We start from the raw sequence: 18,218 nt of genomic DNA on the forward strand, positions 1-18,218 counted from the left end.
GTGGGAATATAAATTGTGCTGCAATCACTATGGAAAACAGTAGGGAGGTAAATTAAGAATAAAAATACCGTGTGATTCAGTAATTCCACTACTGGGTTATTTACCCAAAGAAAATAAAAACACTAATTTGAAAAGATCTATGCACACCTGTGTTTACTGCAGCATTATTTACAACAGTGAATATATGGAAGCAACCTAAATGTTGGATGATAGATGAATGAATAAAGGGGTGGTACGTATACGCAATGAAATATTACTCAGCCATAGAAAAGAATGGCATCTTACCATTTGCAACAACATGGATTAGACCCAGAGGGTATTATGCTAAGTGAAATAAGAGACAAATACTGTATGGTTTCATTTATATGTGCAGTCTGAAAAAAGATGAACAAACACAACAGATTCATAAATAGAACAATCTAGTGGTTGCCAGAGGGAAGGGGCTTTGGGAATAGGCAAAATAGGTGAAGGGGATTAAAAGGTACAAACTTGGAGATGAAAAGTATAGCATAGGGAATATATGTTGTAGTAATGTTGTATGGTGACAGATGGTAAGAACATTTATTGTGGTGAGCATAGTATATTGTATAGAATTGTCAAATCCTACGTGGTATACCAGAGACTAATATAACATTGTACGTCAGCTGTACCTTGATTTTTAAAAATTGCAGCTTTCAGTGTGTGGATCTTTGACCTTCTTGGTTACCTATATTCCTAAGTATTTTATTATTTTGAGGCTATTAAGAATGGGATTGTTTTCTTTATTTCTTTTTCAGATTTTTTGTTGTTACAGAAATGCAACTGATTTCTGTATCTTGATTATTAGTTTTAGGATATTTTTGACAAATCCTTTAGAATTTTCTGTGTATAAGATTATATCATCTGAAAAGAAAGACAATTTTACTTCTTTTTTTCTGATTTGGATAACTTTTGTTTCTTTTTCTTGCCTGATTATTCTTGCTGGGCTTCCAGTACTATGTTTAATAGGAGTGGAGAGAGTAGGCACCCTTGTCTTGTTTCTGATCTTAGAGGAAAAGCTTCCAACTTTTCACCATTGAGTATGATGATGTTAGCTGTGAACATGTCATATATGGTCCTTATTATGTTGAGGTATGTTCCTTCTCTACCCAATTTGTTGAACATTTTTATCAGAGAATGTTGTATATTTTGTCACATGCTTTTTCTGCATCTGTTGAGGTGATCACGTGATTTTTATCCTTCAGTTAATGGGATATATCTTATTTTCTGATTTGTGTATATTGAACTATCCTTGCATCCCAGAGATATATCCTGCCTGATTATATTTTATAATCCTTTTAATGTGCTGTTGAATTTGGTTTGCTAGTATTTTGTGGAGAACTTTTGCATCTATATTCACCAGGGATATTGGTCTGTAGTTTTCTTGTGGTGTTCTTATCTAGCTTTGGTATCAGACTAATGCTGTAAAATGAGTTTGGGGGTTGTGCCCTCTTCAGGGTTTTTGGAAGAGTTTAAACAAGATTGGCATTAATTCTTCATTAATGTTTGGTAGAATTCACCAAGGAAACTGAATAGTCATGGATTCTTCTTTGTTGGGAAGTTTTTGATTACTGATTTAGTGTCCTTGATTGTTATTTGTGCTTCCTGATTCAGACTTGGTAGGTTCTATGTTTCTAGTAAATTATCTATTTCTTCTAGGTTAACCAATTTGTTGGTATATAACTGTTCATAGTCATCTCTTTTGATCAGAGAATTCAATCCATTTTTATTTAAAATAATTATTGATAGGTAAGGACTTACTAATACCTTCTTATTGTTCTCTGGTTGTTTTGTAGTTCCCTGTTCCTTTCTTCTCTTGATGCTTTCCATTGTGAATTGATGATTTTCCATAGTGCTGTGCTTCAATTCTCTTTATATTTTGTGAATCTCTTACAGCTTTTTGCTGTGTGGTTACTATGAGGCTAGCTATCACAATCTATTTTACACTGATAACTTTGATCACAACAAAACTCTACCATTTTATTCTTCCCCCTTTTATGTTTTTAATGACATAATTTACCTCTCTCTATATTGTATTTCCATTAACATTAATGTTAGTGGAGCTATAGTTCTTTTTAATACTCTCGCTCTTTAACCTTTACATAGAGGTCAGTGGTTAATAGCCCACCATATTACATTTTTAGAGTATTCCAAGTCTGACTATATTTTTTCCTTTATCACTGTGTTGTATATTTTCATGTTACTACCTAGCACCTTTTCATTTCAGCTTGAACACTACTTTCCGTCATTTCTTGTAGGGCAAGTCTAGTGGTAAGAAATTCCTTCAGCTCTTGTTTGTCTGGGAAAGCCTTTATTGCTCCTTCATTTCTGAAGGGCAGTTTTGCCACATAAGGTATGCTTCATTGGCAATATTTTCCCCAGCTCTTTGAGTATATCTTCCTACTCTCTCCAGGGCCATAAAGTTTCTACTTAGAAATCTGCTGATGGCCTTATGGGAATTCCCTTGTAAGTTATAAGCTTTTTTTCCCACCCACTCTCTTGCTGCTAAGATTCTGTCCTTGTCTTTGATTTTTGACAGTTTTATTATGTGTCCTGGAGAGGATCTCTTTGATTTTTGTTTACTGGCTTGTGAGTTTCATGAACTTGGATACACAAGTCTCTCCTCAGATTTGGGAAGTTCTCATTTTTTTTTTACAAAATTTCTTTTCTGTCCTTCCCCCCCCTTTCCTTCTTGGACCTTCAATAATTTGAAAATTGGTTCTTTTCTTGGTATCCTATAGATTATTTGGCTTTCTTTACTCTTTTTCACTCATTTTACTTTTATCTCTGGTTGGATAATATCAATTGATCTGTCTTGCAGTTCACTTATATTTTTTATGCTTTGTGAAGTCTGTTGTTGAAGCTCTCTGTTGAATTCTTCATTCAGTTACTATATTATTATTAGTTACTGTGCTATATGTTTAGCTCCAAATACCTGCTTGTTTCTTTTTTACGTTTTCTGTCTCTTTTTGAGCATATCATTTTGTTTGTATTGTTTTCCTGATATCATTAAATTGTTTACCTTTGTTCTTTTCTTATAGATCTCTGAGCATCTTTTTTTTTAAAGGTTTTCGTTAAATTCTAGTTAGTTAACATATAGTGTAATACTGGTTTCAGGAGTAGAATTTAGTGATTCATCACTTACATATAACACCCAGTGCTCATCACAAGTGCCCTCCTTAACACCCACCACCCATGAAATGAACTAGTTTGCATTCCCACCCACAGTGTCGGAGGGTTCCCCTTTCTCTGGATCTTCGCCAACATCTCTTGTTTCTCGTATTTTTTATTTTAGCCATTCTGACAGGTATGAGGTGCTATCTCATTGTGATTTTGATTTGTATTTCCCTGATGATGAGTGATGTTGAGCATCTTTTCATGTGTCTGTCGGCCATCTGGATGTCTTCTTTGGAAAAATGTCTATGCGTGTCTTCTGCCCATTTCTTAACTGGATTTTTATTTTTTGGGTGTTGAGTTTAATAAGTTCTTTACAGATTTTGGATACTAACCCTTCATCACATATGTCATTTGCAAATATCTTCTCCCATTCTGTAGGTTACCTTTTAGTTTTGTTGATTGTTTCCTTTGCTGTGCAGAAGCTTTTTATCTTGACAAAGTCCCACTAGTTCATTTTTGCTTTTGTTTCCCTTGCTTTTGGAGACGTGTCTAGCAAGAAGTTGCTGTGGCCGAGGCTGAAGAGGTTGCTGCCTGTGTTTTTCTCTAGGATTTTGATTCCTGTCTCACATTTAGGTCTTTGATCCGTTTTGAATTTACTTATGTGTATGGTGTAAGAAAGTGGTCCAGTTTCATTGTTTTGCATGTCTTGTTTTCCCAACACCATTTGTTGAAGAGACTGTCTTTTCTTCCATCGGATGTTCTTTCCTGCTTTGTCAAAGATTAATTGACCATAGAGTTGAGGGTCCATTTCTGGGTTCTCTATTCTGTTGCATTGATCTGTGTCTGTTTTTGTCTCTGAGCATCTTTAGAACAATTAATTTGAATTCTTTGTTGGAAATTCCTGGATATCCATTTCTTTGGGGTCAGTGACTGAGTTTTACTTTGGTGGAATCATGTTTCCCTGATTTTCATGATCCCAGTAGCCTTGCAAAGGTGTCTGTGCATTTGAAGAAGGAGTCACGTCTTCCAGACACTATGACCTGACTTTGATAAGGAAAGAATTTCGCCTGCAGGTGGGGCATGCTGGAGCATCTTGGGTCTTGGCGCTAGCGGTGCAGGGTGCCAAATGTGGGGCTGTGTAACTGCACCAGGTCCTGGGGCATCATGATGTCTCTTTGCTCAGGCCTCTGGGGACCAGAGCTTTGACAGCTGTGTGGTCCTTCGCAAATATTCTGGAGGTCTGTAGTGGCTGTAAGGATTTTCAGTAGTGGCTCCAGGTCCAGGGGCTCGGGACCAAGGCAGACAGTGGTGGTGGCCGGAACTGGTGGGGTGTACACACTTGGCTGTTCGGGTCATCTGCAGGTTTCTCTATAGTGGCAGGGGCTGGTTGGAGACACACCCATTGGTGAGGGTCAGGGTAAGCAGCAAGGTCCAGGCCAACTGTGGGTGCACGGGTGTCAGCATGTTCTCCTGTGGCTGCTGGGTCACACCACAGGGGCATGGCATTCAAGGCCAGTGACAGGTGTCAGGCCAGCAGCATGCAAATGCACCTGAAGAAATAGCCCAAGCATGTGCACGGTGGGGCTCAGTGATGGGGCTCTAGGGGGGTGTCCTGTACTCATGCACCCATAGAAACCTGGGCTGGCTGACAGTGTGGGGTCGGGGAGGGGAGGGGGCGGAGAGGGACTTAGGCAGCGGGCATCAGTGAATACAAATATCTGCCTGTCAAAAGCTAGTGAAATTGGCTGGGGGTCTGTGGCAGCTGTGCTGGCTACTGATTCCTTCTTCAGTGGCAAAAGTTGCCGTGTTTGTGTGTTGAGCAGGTCACTGTGAACGGGGATCACTCCCGCTGCATGGCTGCTATTGGCAGTCCATGTTTTTCTTCCTTGTTCAAGCCATCTCTGTCCATCTCAGCTTTGCTGGTCTGGGCAGGGTGAAATCGAAGTGGGACCTTTGTTCAGTGCCCCAAAGCCTGGGGAAGCTGGTTGCTCACTCTGCTCTTCCTTTCCTGATGAGAGAGGGGACTCTTTTAGCTGGGAAGTTTCCTCTTGGCACTGAGCAGTTCCAGCTGGGGATGGGAGGAAGTGGGCAAATTGAAGCTGTCTTCCTTCTCTTTTTGCGTGGTTATTCTCAGGACTTTTGTTTCACAGTGTTGCTGAAGTTTCTTCAGTGGACTCCAGAGTTCTCCCAGAGCTGTTTTTGTTCAGGGACACCTGTCTTACTTGTAGATCTTTGCTGGGGGCAGAGGCAGGGCTTCCCTACAGTGCCATTTGGGTGAATTTTTAAAACTGAAATGTGTGACTCCTCAGTGGCCAGACCCTAGGCAGCACACTAGAATCAGCTGGTGGGGTGGGATGGGGGGCTCTTAGTAAATATTGATCTCTGGGACCACCCTAGACTAATTAAATCAGAGTTTCTGAGGATGGAGCCTCTGCCAGCAGTGAAAAAGCTCCTCAGGTGAATCTAAAGTGCAGCTACTTTAAAAGGTGTTCTGGCAATGTTGGGGACTGCCCAGACACAGCACAGGCGTAGAACTGATGAAATGAAAACTGAAACCCACCATCAGGATGTGAACCTAAGTCAGACTTGAGATATGCCTGACCCAAAATATAGCCTGTGATGCTACAGACTATCTACCTATCTGCCTATCGGTGTCAGAATCTCCATTAACCTCAGAATGTTCAATAAAAAGGCCAGCATTGCCAGGCTTACTACTGTATACTTTTATATTGATACAGTTATTAAGCTATTTAAAATTCCTTTAGTACCAATGCTAAAAATCTTTATTTTGAATAGTTAATAGACTCTCCCTCACCATTTTACCAGTTAAAATGCATTTTGCATATGAAGTTTTCAAATCATGTGGCCACTCCTGGAAAAACATGACCTTTTCAATAAAAACATAACCTATTAATAAAGTCAGTATTTCATTTGTCAGGCCCAGCATAGCTGTGCCCATAACTGGTATATGAGTTATCTTGTCTTTTTTTAGCCCAATTTCTACAAGCATCTGTTGTATTAGTAAAGAACTACATCACCATGGTAAACCATTCCTCCAGAGAGTCAACCAGTACTGGAAAAAACTTGCCAAATTGATAATCAACTGACCTAATTCATTTTAAAAAGAAAGAAAAATACAAATGAAAAGAAAAAGAAACATGAAGAGAGGCAACATAAATGCAATTGTGTTTTTAAAAATTAGAATCGGGGCGCCTGGGTGGCTCAGACGGTTGAGCGTCTGCCTTCAGCTCAGGTCATGATCCTGGGGTCCTGGGATCGAGTCCTGCGTCGGGCTCTCTGCTCAGCAGGGAGTCTGCTTCTCCCTCTGCCTCTGCCTGCCGCTTCCCCTGCTTGTACTCGTGCTCTCTCTCTAATAAAAAATTAAAAATCTTAAAAAAAATAAAAAAATAAAAATTAGAATACAATTTGGAAAGGACTATCAAGCATTTAAGTATCAATGGAGCAAAAAATAAAAAGAACAACCAATAGGTGAACAAATACTGGAAATATTTTTAGAATTTTAAAGGTCCATCAATAATTTAAAAAAATGTTTATGTGTCTAAAAAGAAACAATTTGACCAACTTTGAGATTATTTTAGAGGACACAATTTAGAAGTTTTGGTGGTACTAGTAGTACTGATTTTATTCCCCAATAACATACTAAGTCAATTGTCTTAAGAGCTACATTGTTTAAAGGATAAAACTCTGACATCAGATTTGATGAACTTAAATTTTTTCTTAATTCTGTATTATGTATCGTATATGTGTTAAAAACAAAGTAATTGCTATAGCCTAGCATAAGGGAGGCAGCATTGGACTGGATTTTAGGATACCTATTATTACACTTGACTCTCCCCCCAGTAGCTCTACTCCCAATGGTATACTTGAGGAGGGTCCCTCTGTGTAGGAATGCTTAGATAACCATTAGTATATACTTCCTGTTTGAGTTCCATAAACTCATCTGCTTATAAGTGAGACCCCAAACTTCATAGGCTTCTTTTTTGTCTGCTGTTTAAATACAGTGCATAAAGTTTTCCAGGCATAAAGTTTTCATGAAAATTGTCATAATAATGTTTAGTTGCAGTGTTGTAATCATGCTATATTAACATAGGAAATTATCACTTGTTTCTCAATTGTTTATTGAACTGTAGGTGGCAGAAAAGAAAGAAATTAAAGAATATTTTGAGTCAAACGTCTCTGAAGATGACACAGTACATTTCAAGCTGCCTAAATATCGACGTTTATTAGAAACAATTTTGAGGTTTCTGCTACTGGTTGACTACATATTTCAGGAACTCATCCGTCAACTAATGAATACTGCAATCACACTACTTTTGGAATTATTTAATAATTCTGCTAGAATGCCATTTTCAATGGAAAAAAGGAATGAAGATCTCATTAAGTAAATCACAATTTTTTGACTTATAAAAGGAATTTATGATCATAATGTAATATATTGTCACTTATGGAGGAAATATCCAATAATTTAAGCTAGAATTTGAAAATTCTCCTCATAGCAAATTATATGTACTAAGTTTTTGCAATTATCTGAACTTCTTATCTGGTAATACTTTCATTAATAGTATGCATAAAATATAAGAAAATTTCCTTCCCCCCCTAAAAATATTCTGCATAGGCTAGGTTGCTATGTGAAGTATATGATACCCAGTGAAATTTGAAATTCAGATAATGAATAATATCTCAGTGTAAGTATGTCCCAGATATTACCTATACTAAAAATTATTGGAATTCAGTTTTAATTTGGTGTTCTGTATTAATTTGCTAAATCTGGCAATCCTATGTATAGGTATGCTGTATCTTCAAAGTTCAGAACTAGTTTTTTTTAATTTAATTTTATTATATTAAGTACATCATTAGTTTTTGATGTAGTGTTCCATGATTCATGGTTTTCGTATAACACCCAGTGCTCCATGCAATACATGTCCTCCTTAATAACCCATCTCCCCACCCCTCTCCCGTCTAAAACCCTCAGTTTGTTTCTCTGAGTCCATAGTCTCTCATGGTTCGTCTCCCCCTCCAATTCCCCCCCCCTTCATTTTTCCATGTCTTCTCCTAATGTCCTCCATACTATTCCTTATGTTCCACAAATAAGTGAAACCATATGATAATTGACTTTCTCTGCTTGACTTATTTCACTTAGCATAATCCCCTCCAGTCCCATCACATGTTTTTTTTTTTTTTTTTTTAAGATTTTTATTTATTTGACAGAGAGATAGCGAGAGCAGGAACACAAGCAGAGGGAGAAGCAGGCTTCCCGCTGAGCAGGGAGCCCGATGCGGGGCTCGATCCCAGGACCCTGGGATCATGACCTGAGCCGAAGGCAGACGCTTAATGACTGAGCCACCCAGGCGCCCCCAGTCCCATCCATGTTGATGTAAAAGTTGGGTATTTATCCTTTCTGATGGCTGGGTAATATTCAGAACTAGTTCTTAAAAAATCATTTGTAAGAATGATTCTGGAAGTAGCCAGCCACAAGGTTCAATTGGAATTTGAGGCAATTCCAAGTATCTATTGAAAACCAAATATTTTCACCTTTTTAAAAAAAAAATTATTGGGGCACCTGGGTGACTCAGTCGTTAAGTGTCTGCCTTCGGCTCAGGTCATGATCCTAGGGTCCTGGGATCGAGCCCTGCTCTCACTGTGTCTGTCTCTGTCAAATAAATAAAATCTTTTAAAAAAATTATTTATTTGAGAGAGAGAGAGAGAATGTGTGCACACTCACAGAGAGGGAGAAGCAGACTCCGGCCCAGCAGAGAGCCTGATGTGGGGCTCCATCCCAGGACCCTGAGATCATGACCCAAACTGAAGTCAGACACTGAACCACCTGAGCCATCCAGGTGCCCCCTATTTTCACCTTCTATTTAAATACTACTGTTAATACTTTTTTCTTATTTACCACAACTGGATCTATTGCTGTGATTTGTAAACTATGGAATATGAATTGACATTGTAGAATACTTTATGTTCAAACTGTCAAAATGTAGGAATGTCATTTTAAGTCAAATCAGAGTTTCAGTATCATAACTAGAGAGTGAAAAATAAATTCATAAAATTTTGAAGAATCTTAAAGATAATATACTGTTTCTCTAATTTGTTATTGAATCCAACGGAGCTTAAATCACTTTTCTAAAGCTTCATAAGTACTTTGAGTCAGTGCTAGGACTTTAACCTATATAAGAGCACAACTATTTAGTAATAGCACATTATAATTTTATTTTTCCTAAAACTACAGGTGTGTGTTTGTGTGTTTAGAAGTTTTTAATTTTGAACATAATTTTTTAAAAGATATTATTATAGTTAATTCATTATATAATAGAAAATTTGGAAAACAGAAATTACCCTAATTCATCACTTAAATACAATGTCTTATTATTTTGGTATAATTTCTCCTAGACTTTTCCTATGTATTTTTCTGTTGTAATCCTAGTGTACTATTTCATAGTTCATTTAAAAAATATAACATGTCTCATATATATATATATATATATATATATATATATATATATATATATATATATTAACGTTATAGGAGGAATACGTGTGTAGTGGTTCAAGTACATGTGTTTTTGGAGTCATACCGTCTGGGTTTTAATCCCTGTTTCATCTCTGACATGTTGTGTGACTTAGGTTAGCTAGTAATAGTAAGCTAGGAGACATAAATTCTTTAGACTTCAATTTCCTCATCTGAGACTAGAGATAACAATAATACCTATGTCATAATGTTGTTTGAGAATAAACAGAGTAAATGCCTGCTAAGTAGGAGCTATCATTATTTAATCTGTTTCCATTGACCTTCTTAACAGTATTGGTTTGTATTTCCATGATGACTAATGATGTTGTACATCCTTTTATACGATTATTGGCTATTTGTGTATCTTCTCTGAAGAAATGTCTTTTCATGTCCTTTGTCCATTTTTAAATTGTGTTGTCTTTTTATTGTTAAGTTCTCAAGAGCTTTTTTTTTTCTTAAAGATTTTATTTATTTATTTGACAGAGCGAGAGAGCACAAGCAGGGGGAGCAGGAGAAGGGAGCAAGGGAGCCCGATGTGGGGCTCGATCCCAGGACCCTGGGATCATGACCTGAGCTGAAGGCAGACGCTTAACCATCTGAGCCACCCAGGAGCCCCTAGGTTCTCAAGAGTTTTTAAAATATGTTTTGGGTACAAGACCCCTATTATTACCAAATAATAGATTATTTGCAAACATTTTCTCCCATTCTCTGGGTCATCTTTTCACTTTCTTGATAGTATCCTTTGGAGCAAAAGTATTTAGTTTTGAAAAAGGCCAATTTATTTTTCCTCTGATTGTACTTTAAGTATTGCCTAATGCAAGGTTATGAAGATTGATACCTATGTTCTAAGATTTTCAATTTTAGCTCCTACATTTAGATCTTTGATCCATTTTTGTTTTAATTTTTGTTTATAGTATGAGATAAGGGTGTAAATTCATTTTTTTTCCTATATGGATGTCCAGTTGTCCCAGCACTACTTGTTGATAAGACTGTTCTTTCTCCATTTAATTGTCTTGGCACTCTTTTTGACAGTCAGTTGACCATAGATGTATGGGTTTATTTTTGGACTCTAAATTTCATTCAGTTGATCTATATGTCTATCCTTATGCTGGTACCACACTGTCTTGATTACTGTAGCTTTGTAGTAAGTTTTGAAATTGCAAAGTGTGAATCTTCCAACATTGTTCCTTTTCAACACGGTTTTGGCTCTTCTGGCTCCCTTGGTTTACATATGAATTATAGAATAAGATTGCCAATTTCTGCAAAAAAAAAAAAAAAAAGCTGGAACTTATATAGGGATTGCATTGAATCTGTGGATAAATATGGGGAGCATTTCCATTTTTATAGTATAAAGTTTTCCAATCCATGAATGTGAGATTGTCTTGCCATTTATACAGGTAGTCTAATTTCTTTCAGTGGTCTCTTGTTTTTCACTGTGTATGTTATACTTTTTTTATTTATTCTTTTTTTTCATTGTTTTTATTTATTTTATTTTATTATGTTAATCACCATACATTACATCATTACTTTTTGATGTAGTGTTCCATGATACATTGTTTGCGTATAACACCCGGTGCTCCATTCAATACGTGCCCTCTTTAATACCCATCACCAGGCTAACCCCACTCCCCTCTAGAACCCTCAGTTTGTTTCTCAGAGTCCATAGTCTCTCATGGTTCGTCTCCCCCTCCAATTTCGCTCCCTTCATTTTTCCCTTCCTACTATCTTTTTTTTTTTTTAAACATATAATGTATTATTTGTTTCAGAGGTACAGGTCTGTGATTCAACAGTTTTACACAATTCACAGCACTCACCATAGCACATACCCTCCCCAATGTCCATCACCCAGCCACCCCATGCCTCCCACTGCCCACCACTCCAGCAAACCTCAGTTTGTTTCCTGAGATTAAGAATTCCTCATATCAGGAGGGGGGAAAGATGGCGGAGGAGTAGGGGACCCTATTTCAACTGGTCCCTGGAATTGAGCTGGATATCTACCAGACCACTCTGAGCACCCACGAAACCAGCCTGAGATGTAAGAAGATCTGGATCTCTACAAACAGAATATCGCAGGCGGTTGGTTTCGAGGTATGAAGCAGGGAGCCGTGATTCCACGGGCAGACATCGGAGGATAAATGGCAGCGGGAGGGTGCCTGGCCGTGGGGATCCTACACCGCTGGTGAGCGACAGCCTCGCACGCTGTGGACGGGGCACAGACGCGCAGACTGGTAGCGGTGGGGAAAGGACTTTAGGGCAGCACCCAGGGTGGAAACCCGGAGCGGCGGCGTTGCGCCTGCGAATTGCAGCCCCCAGGATGGAAACCCGGAGCGGCGGGGTCGCGCGCGTGTGAACTGGGAGCGGCTGGTGATTTTAGAAGCACAAAGGGCAGAGACGTGCTCCAACCTGGAGGCAGGACTGGGAGCGCTGCAGAGGGGCGCACAACCCAGGACGCTGCAGTTTATAGCAGCACGGACAGAAACGGAGACGGTGTGGCCTGGAGAGCTCACTGAAGAACAGACTGCGATCTCTCTCCTCTGAGGCAGAGGGTTGGAAACGGTCTCTTCTGCTCTGACTCGCGGAAGAGACGCGGAAAGCCGCCAGGGAAAGCCGCCAGAGAACAAAAGCCCCAAAAACTGATTCCCACTGAGCCCATCCCCTGCCACAGGGGCACAGGGCAACTCCGCCCAAACAGGGTTGCCTGAGTAACAGTGCGGCAGGCCCCTCCCGCAGAAGACAGGCTGGGAAAACAAGAGGCCAGCAACCCTAAGGCCCCAAGAAAACAGGTGCATCTTGCTTGGGTTCTGGTCAATAATTTGGACTCTATACATTCCCTCAAACACCCATCAACAGAATGACTAGGAGGAGGAGCCCCCAAAATAGAAAAGACTCAGAGATTATGACTTATGCTGCAGATTTACAAGTGGATGCAGATATAACCAAGATGTTGGAGATGGAATTCAGGCCAGCAATTGTGAAGACAATGGCTAGGATGGAGAAATCAATTAATGGCAACATAGAGTCTCTAAGGGCAGAAATAAAAGGTGAATTGGCAGAACTTAAAAATGCTATCAATGAGATCCAATCCAATCTAGATAATCTAACAGCTAGGGTAACTGAGGCAGAAGAGCGAATAAGCGACCTGGAGGACAATATAATAGTTAAAAAGGGAAAAGAGGAGGCCAGGGAAAAACAACTCAGAATCCATGAAAATAGAATCAGAGAAATAAGTGACACCATGAAGCGTTCCAATGTCAGAATAATTGGAATCCCGGAGGGAGTGGAGAGAGAGAGAGGACTAGAAGATGTATTTGAGCAAATCGTAGCTGAGAACTTCCCTAACCTGGGAATGAAACAAACATTAGAGTCCTAGAGGCAGAGAGGACCCCTCCCAAGATCAAGGAAAACAGGCCAACACCCCGGCATGTAATAGTAAAACTTGCAAATCTTAGAACCAAGGAAGCCATCTTAAGGGCAGTTAGGGGGAAGAGATTCCTTACGTACAGAGGGAGGAACATCAGAATAACGTCAGACCTATCCACAGAGACCGGGCAAGTCAGAAAGTCTGGCAAGACATATTCAGGGTACTAAATGAGAAGAACACGCAGCCAAGAATACTTTATCCGGCAAGGCTTTCATTTAGAATGGATGGAGAGATGCAGAGCTTCCACGACCGGCAGAAACTGAAAGAATATGTGACCACTAAGCCGGCCCTGCAAGAAATATTAAGGGGGGTTCTAAAAGGAGAAAGACCCCAAGAGTGAAACACAACAGAAATTTACAGGGACAATCTATAAAAACAACATCTTCACAGGCAACATGATGACAATTCATATCTTTCAATAATCACTCTCAACGTGAATGGCCTAAATGCTCCCATAAAACGGCACAGGGTTGCAGATAGGATAAAAAGACAGGACCCATCCATATGCTGTCTACAAGAGACTCATTTTGAACCTAAAGATACATCCAGACTGAAAGTGAAGGGATGGAGATCCATTTTCCATGCCAGCGGACCTCAAAAGAAAGCTGGGGTAGTAATTCTTATATCAGACAGATAAGATTTTAAACTAAAGTCTGTAATAAGAGACACAGAAGGACACTATATCATTCTTAAAGGATCTATCCAACAAGAAGATCTGACAATTGTAAATATCTATGCCCCCAACATGGGAGCAGCCATCTATATAAGCCAACTGTTATACAAAATAGTCATATTGATAACAATACGTTAATTGTAGGAGACCTCAATACTCCACTCTCAGCAATGGACAGATCATCTAAGCAGAAAATCAACAAGGAAACAAGAGCTTTGAATGATACATTGGACCAGATGGACCTCATAGATATTTACAGAACATTCCACCTTAAAACAACAGAATACTCATTCTTCTCGAGCGCACATGGAACTTTCTCCAGAATAGACCATATACTGGGTCACAAATCAGGTCTCAACCGATACCAAAAGATTGAGATTATTTCCTGCATATTCTCATACCACAATGCTCTAAAGCTGGAACTCAATCACAAGAAAAAAATTGGCAGGAATTCAAACACTTGGAAGCTAAAGACCACTCTGCTCAAGAATGTTTGGGTCAACCAGGAAATCAAAGAAGAACTTAAACAATTCATGGAAATCAATGAGAACGAAAACACATCGGTCCAAAACCTATGGGATACTGCAAAGGCAGTCCTAAGGGGGAAATACATAGCCATCCAAGCCTCACTCAAAAAAACAGAAAAATCCCGAATTCACCAATTAACTCTACACCTTAAAGAACTAGAGAAAAAGCAACAAACGATGCCTAAGCCATGCATTAGAAGAGAAATAATTAAAATTAGAGCAGAAATCAATGAATTAGAAACCAGAAACACAGTAGATCAGATCAATGAAACTAGAAGTTGGTTTTTTGAAAGAATTAATAAGATCGATAAACCACTGGCCAGACTTATCCAAAAGAAAAGAGAAAGGACCCAAATTAATAAAATTATGAATGAAAGGGGAGAGATCACGACAACACCAAGGAAATAGAAACAATTATTAGAAATTATTATCAACAACTATATGCCAATAAACTGAGCAATCTGGATGAAATGGAGGTCTTCCCGGAAACCTATAAGCTGCCAAGACTGAAACAGGAAGAAATTGACAACCTGAATAGGCCAATAACCAGTAATGTGATTGAAGCAGTGATCAAAAACCTCCCAAAAAACAAGAGTCCAGGGCCTGATGGATTCCCTGGGGAATTCTACCAAACATTCAAAGAAGAAATAATACCTATTCTCCTGAAGCTGTTTCAAAAAATAGAAACAGAAGGAAAACTTCCAGACTCATTCTATGAGGCCAGCATTACCTTAATCCCCAAACCAGGCAAAGACTCCATCAAAAAGGAGAATTTCAGACCGATATCCTTGATGAATATGGATTCCAAAATCCTCAACAAAATCCTAGCTAATAGGATCCAACAATACATTAAAAGGATCATCCACCACGACCAAGTGGGATTTATCCCCGGGATGCAAGGGTGGTTCAACATTCGCAAATCAATCAGTGTGATAGAACACATTAATAAGAGGAGGGAGAAGAACCATATGGTTCTCTCAATTGATGCAGAAAAAGCATTTGACAAAATACAACATCCTTTCCTGATTAAAACTCTCCAGAGTATAGGGATAGAGGGAACATTCCTCAAGTTCATAAAATCCATCTATGAAAAACCCACAGCGAATATCATCCTCATTGGGGAAAAGCTGAGAGCCTTTCCCTTAAGATCAGGAACAGGTCAAGGATGCCCACTCTCGCCACTATTGTTCAACATAGTACTAGGAGTCCTAGCAACAGCAATCAGACAACAAAAAGAAATAAAAGCTATTCAAATTGGCAAAGAAGAAGTCAAACTCTCTCTTGTCGCAGACAACATGATACTTTATGTGGAAAACCCAAAAGACTCCACCCCCAAATTACTAGAACTCATCCAGCAATTCAGTAATGTGGCAGGATACAAAATCAATGCACAGAAATCAGTTGCTTTCTTATACACTAACAATGCAACTGTAGAAAGAGAAATTAGAGAAATGATTCCATTTACAATAGCACCAAAAACCATAAGATACCTCGGAATAAACCTAACCAAAGAGGTAAAGGATCTATACTCTAGGAACTACAAAACACTCATGAAAGAAATTGAAGAAGACACAAAAAGATGGAAAAATATTCCATGCTCATGGATCGGAAGAATAAACATTGTTAAAATGTCTATGCTACCCAGAGCAATCTGTACCTTCAATGCCATCCCGATCAAAATTCCAATGACATTTTTCAAAGTGCTGGAACAAACAATCCTAAAATTTTTATGGAATCAGAAAAGACCCCGAATCTCCAAGGAAATGTTGAAAAAGAAAAACAAAGCTGGGGGCATCACGTTGCCCGATTTCAAGCTATATTACAAAGCTGTGATCACCAAGACAGCATGGTACTGGCACAAAAACAGACACATAGATCAATGGAACAGAATAGAGAACCCAGATATGGACCCTCAACTCTGTGGTCAAATAATCTTTGACAAAGCAGGAAAAAACATGCAATGGAAAAAAGACAAGTCTCTTCAATAAATGGTGCTGGGAAAATTGGACAGCCACATGCAGAAGAATGAAACTCCACCATTCTCTAACACCATTCACAAAGATAAAGTGGATGAAAGACCTCAATATAAGACAGAAATCCATCAAAATCCTAGAACAGAACATAGGCAGTAACCTCTTTGACATTGGCCACAGCAACTTCTTTCAAGATACATCTCCAAAAGCTAGTGAAACAAAAGCAAAAATGAACTTTTGGGACTTCATCAAGATAAAAAGCTTCTGCACAGCAAAGGAAACAGTCAACAAAACAAAGAGGCAACCCACAGAATAGGAGAAGATATTTGCAAATGACACTACAGATAAAGGGCTGGTATCCAAGATCTATAAAGAACTTCTCAAACTCAACACCCAAAAAACAAATAAGTCAAAAAGTGGGCAGAAGATATGAAAAGACACTTCTTTGAAGAAGACATACAAATGGCTAACAGACACATGAAAAAATGTTCATCATCATTAGCCATCTGGGAAATCCAAATCAAAACCACACTGAGATACCACCTTACACCAGTTAGAATGGTAAAAATGGACAGGGAAAGAAACAACAAATGTTGGAGAGGTTGTGGAGAAAGGGCAATCCTCTTACACTGTTGGTGGGAATGCAAGTTGATACAGCCACTTTGGAAAACAGTGTGGAGTTTCCTCAAAAATTTAAAAATAAGAGCTACCCTATGACCCAGCAATTGCACTACTGGGTATTTACCCCAAAGATACAGATGTAGTGAAAGGAAGGGCCATATGCACCCCAATGTTCATAGCAGCAATGTCTGCAATAGCCAAACTGTGGAAAGAGCCGAGATGCCCTTCAACAGATGAATGGATAAAGAAGATGTGGTCCATATATACAATGGAATATTACTCAGCCATCAGAAAAGATGAATACCCAACTTTTACATCAACATGGATGGGACTGGAAGAGATTATGCTAAGTGAAATAAGTCAAGCAGAGAAAGTCAATTATTGTATGGTTTCACTTATTTGTGGAACATAAGGAATACCATGGAGGACATTAGGAGAAGGAAGGGAAAAATGGGGGGGGGGGCGGAATTGGAGGGAGAGATGAACCATGAGAGACTATGGACTCTGAGAAACAAACAGGGTTTTAGAGGGGAGGGGGGAGGGGTGATTGGTTAGCCTGGTGATGGGTATTAAGGAGGGCATGTACTGCATGGAGCACTGGGTGTTATACGAAAACAATGGATCGTGGATCACCACTTCAAAAACCAATGATGTATTGTATGGTGACTAACATAACATAATAAAATTAAAAAAAAAAAAAAGAATTCCTCATACCAGTAAGATCATATGATACCTGTCTTTCTCTGATTGACTTATTTCACTCAGCATAATACCCTCCAGTTCCATCCACGTCATTGCAAATGGCAAGATCTCATTCCTTTTGATGGCTGCATAATATTCCATTGTATATATATACCACCTCTTCTTTATCCATTCATCTGTCGATAGACATCTTGGCTCTTTCCATAGTTTGGCTATTGTGGACATTGCTGCTATAAACATTGGGGTGCACGTACCCCTTCAGATCCCTACATTTGTATCTTTGGGGTAAATAGCCAGTAGTGCAATTGCTGGGTCATATGGTAGCTCTATTTTCAACTTTTTGAGGAACCTCCATACTGTTTTCCAGAGTGGCTGCACCAGCTTGCATTCCCACCAATAGTGTAGGAGGGTTCCCCTTTCTCCGCATCCCCGCCAACATCTGTCGTTTCCTGACTGTTAATTTTAGCCATTCTGACTGGTGTGAGATGGTATCTCATTGAGGTTTTGATTTGGATTTCCCTGATGCCGAGCGATGTTGAGCACTTTTTCATGTGTCTGTTGGCCACTTGGATGTCTTCTTTGGAAAAATGTCTGTTCATGTCTTCTGCCCATTTCTTGATTGGATCATTTGTTC

At 39.1% G+C, this 18,218-nt stretch overlaps 1 protein-coding gene across 1 annotated transcript in view; it reads left to right on the forward strand.

The window, feature by feature from the left end:
* Nucleotides 1–18,218, forward strand: part of DNAH14 (dynein axonemal heavy chain 14) — a 346,072-nt gene that overhangs the window by 54,608 nt on the left and 273,246 nt on the right. Inside the window, exon 11 of the mRNA XM_078078658.1 lies at nucleotides 7,287–7,537. Within this exon, the coding sequence (XP_077934784.1) occupies nucleotides 7,287–7,537 (251 nt within the window). The remainder of the gene's footprint in view (nucleotides 1–7,286; nucleotides 7,538–18,218) is intronic.

This window comes from Halichoerus grypus, chromosome 7, assembly GCF_964656455.1.
Source record: "Halichoerus grypus chromosome 7, mHalGry1.hap1.1, whole genome shotgun sequence".
NCBI lineage: Eukaryota > Metazoa > Chordata > Mammalia > Carnivora > Phocidae > Halichoerus > Halichoerus grypus.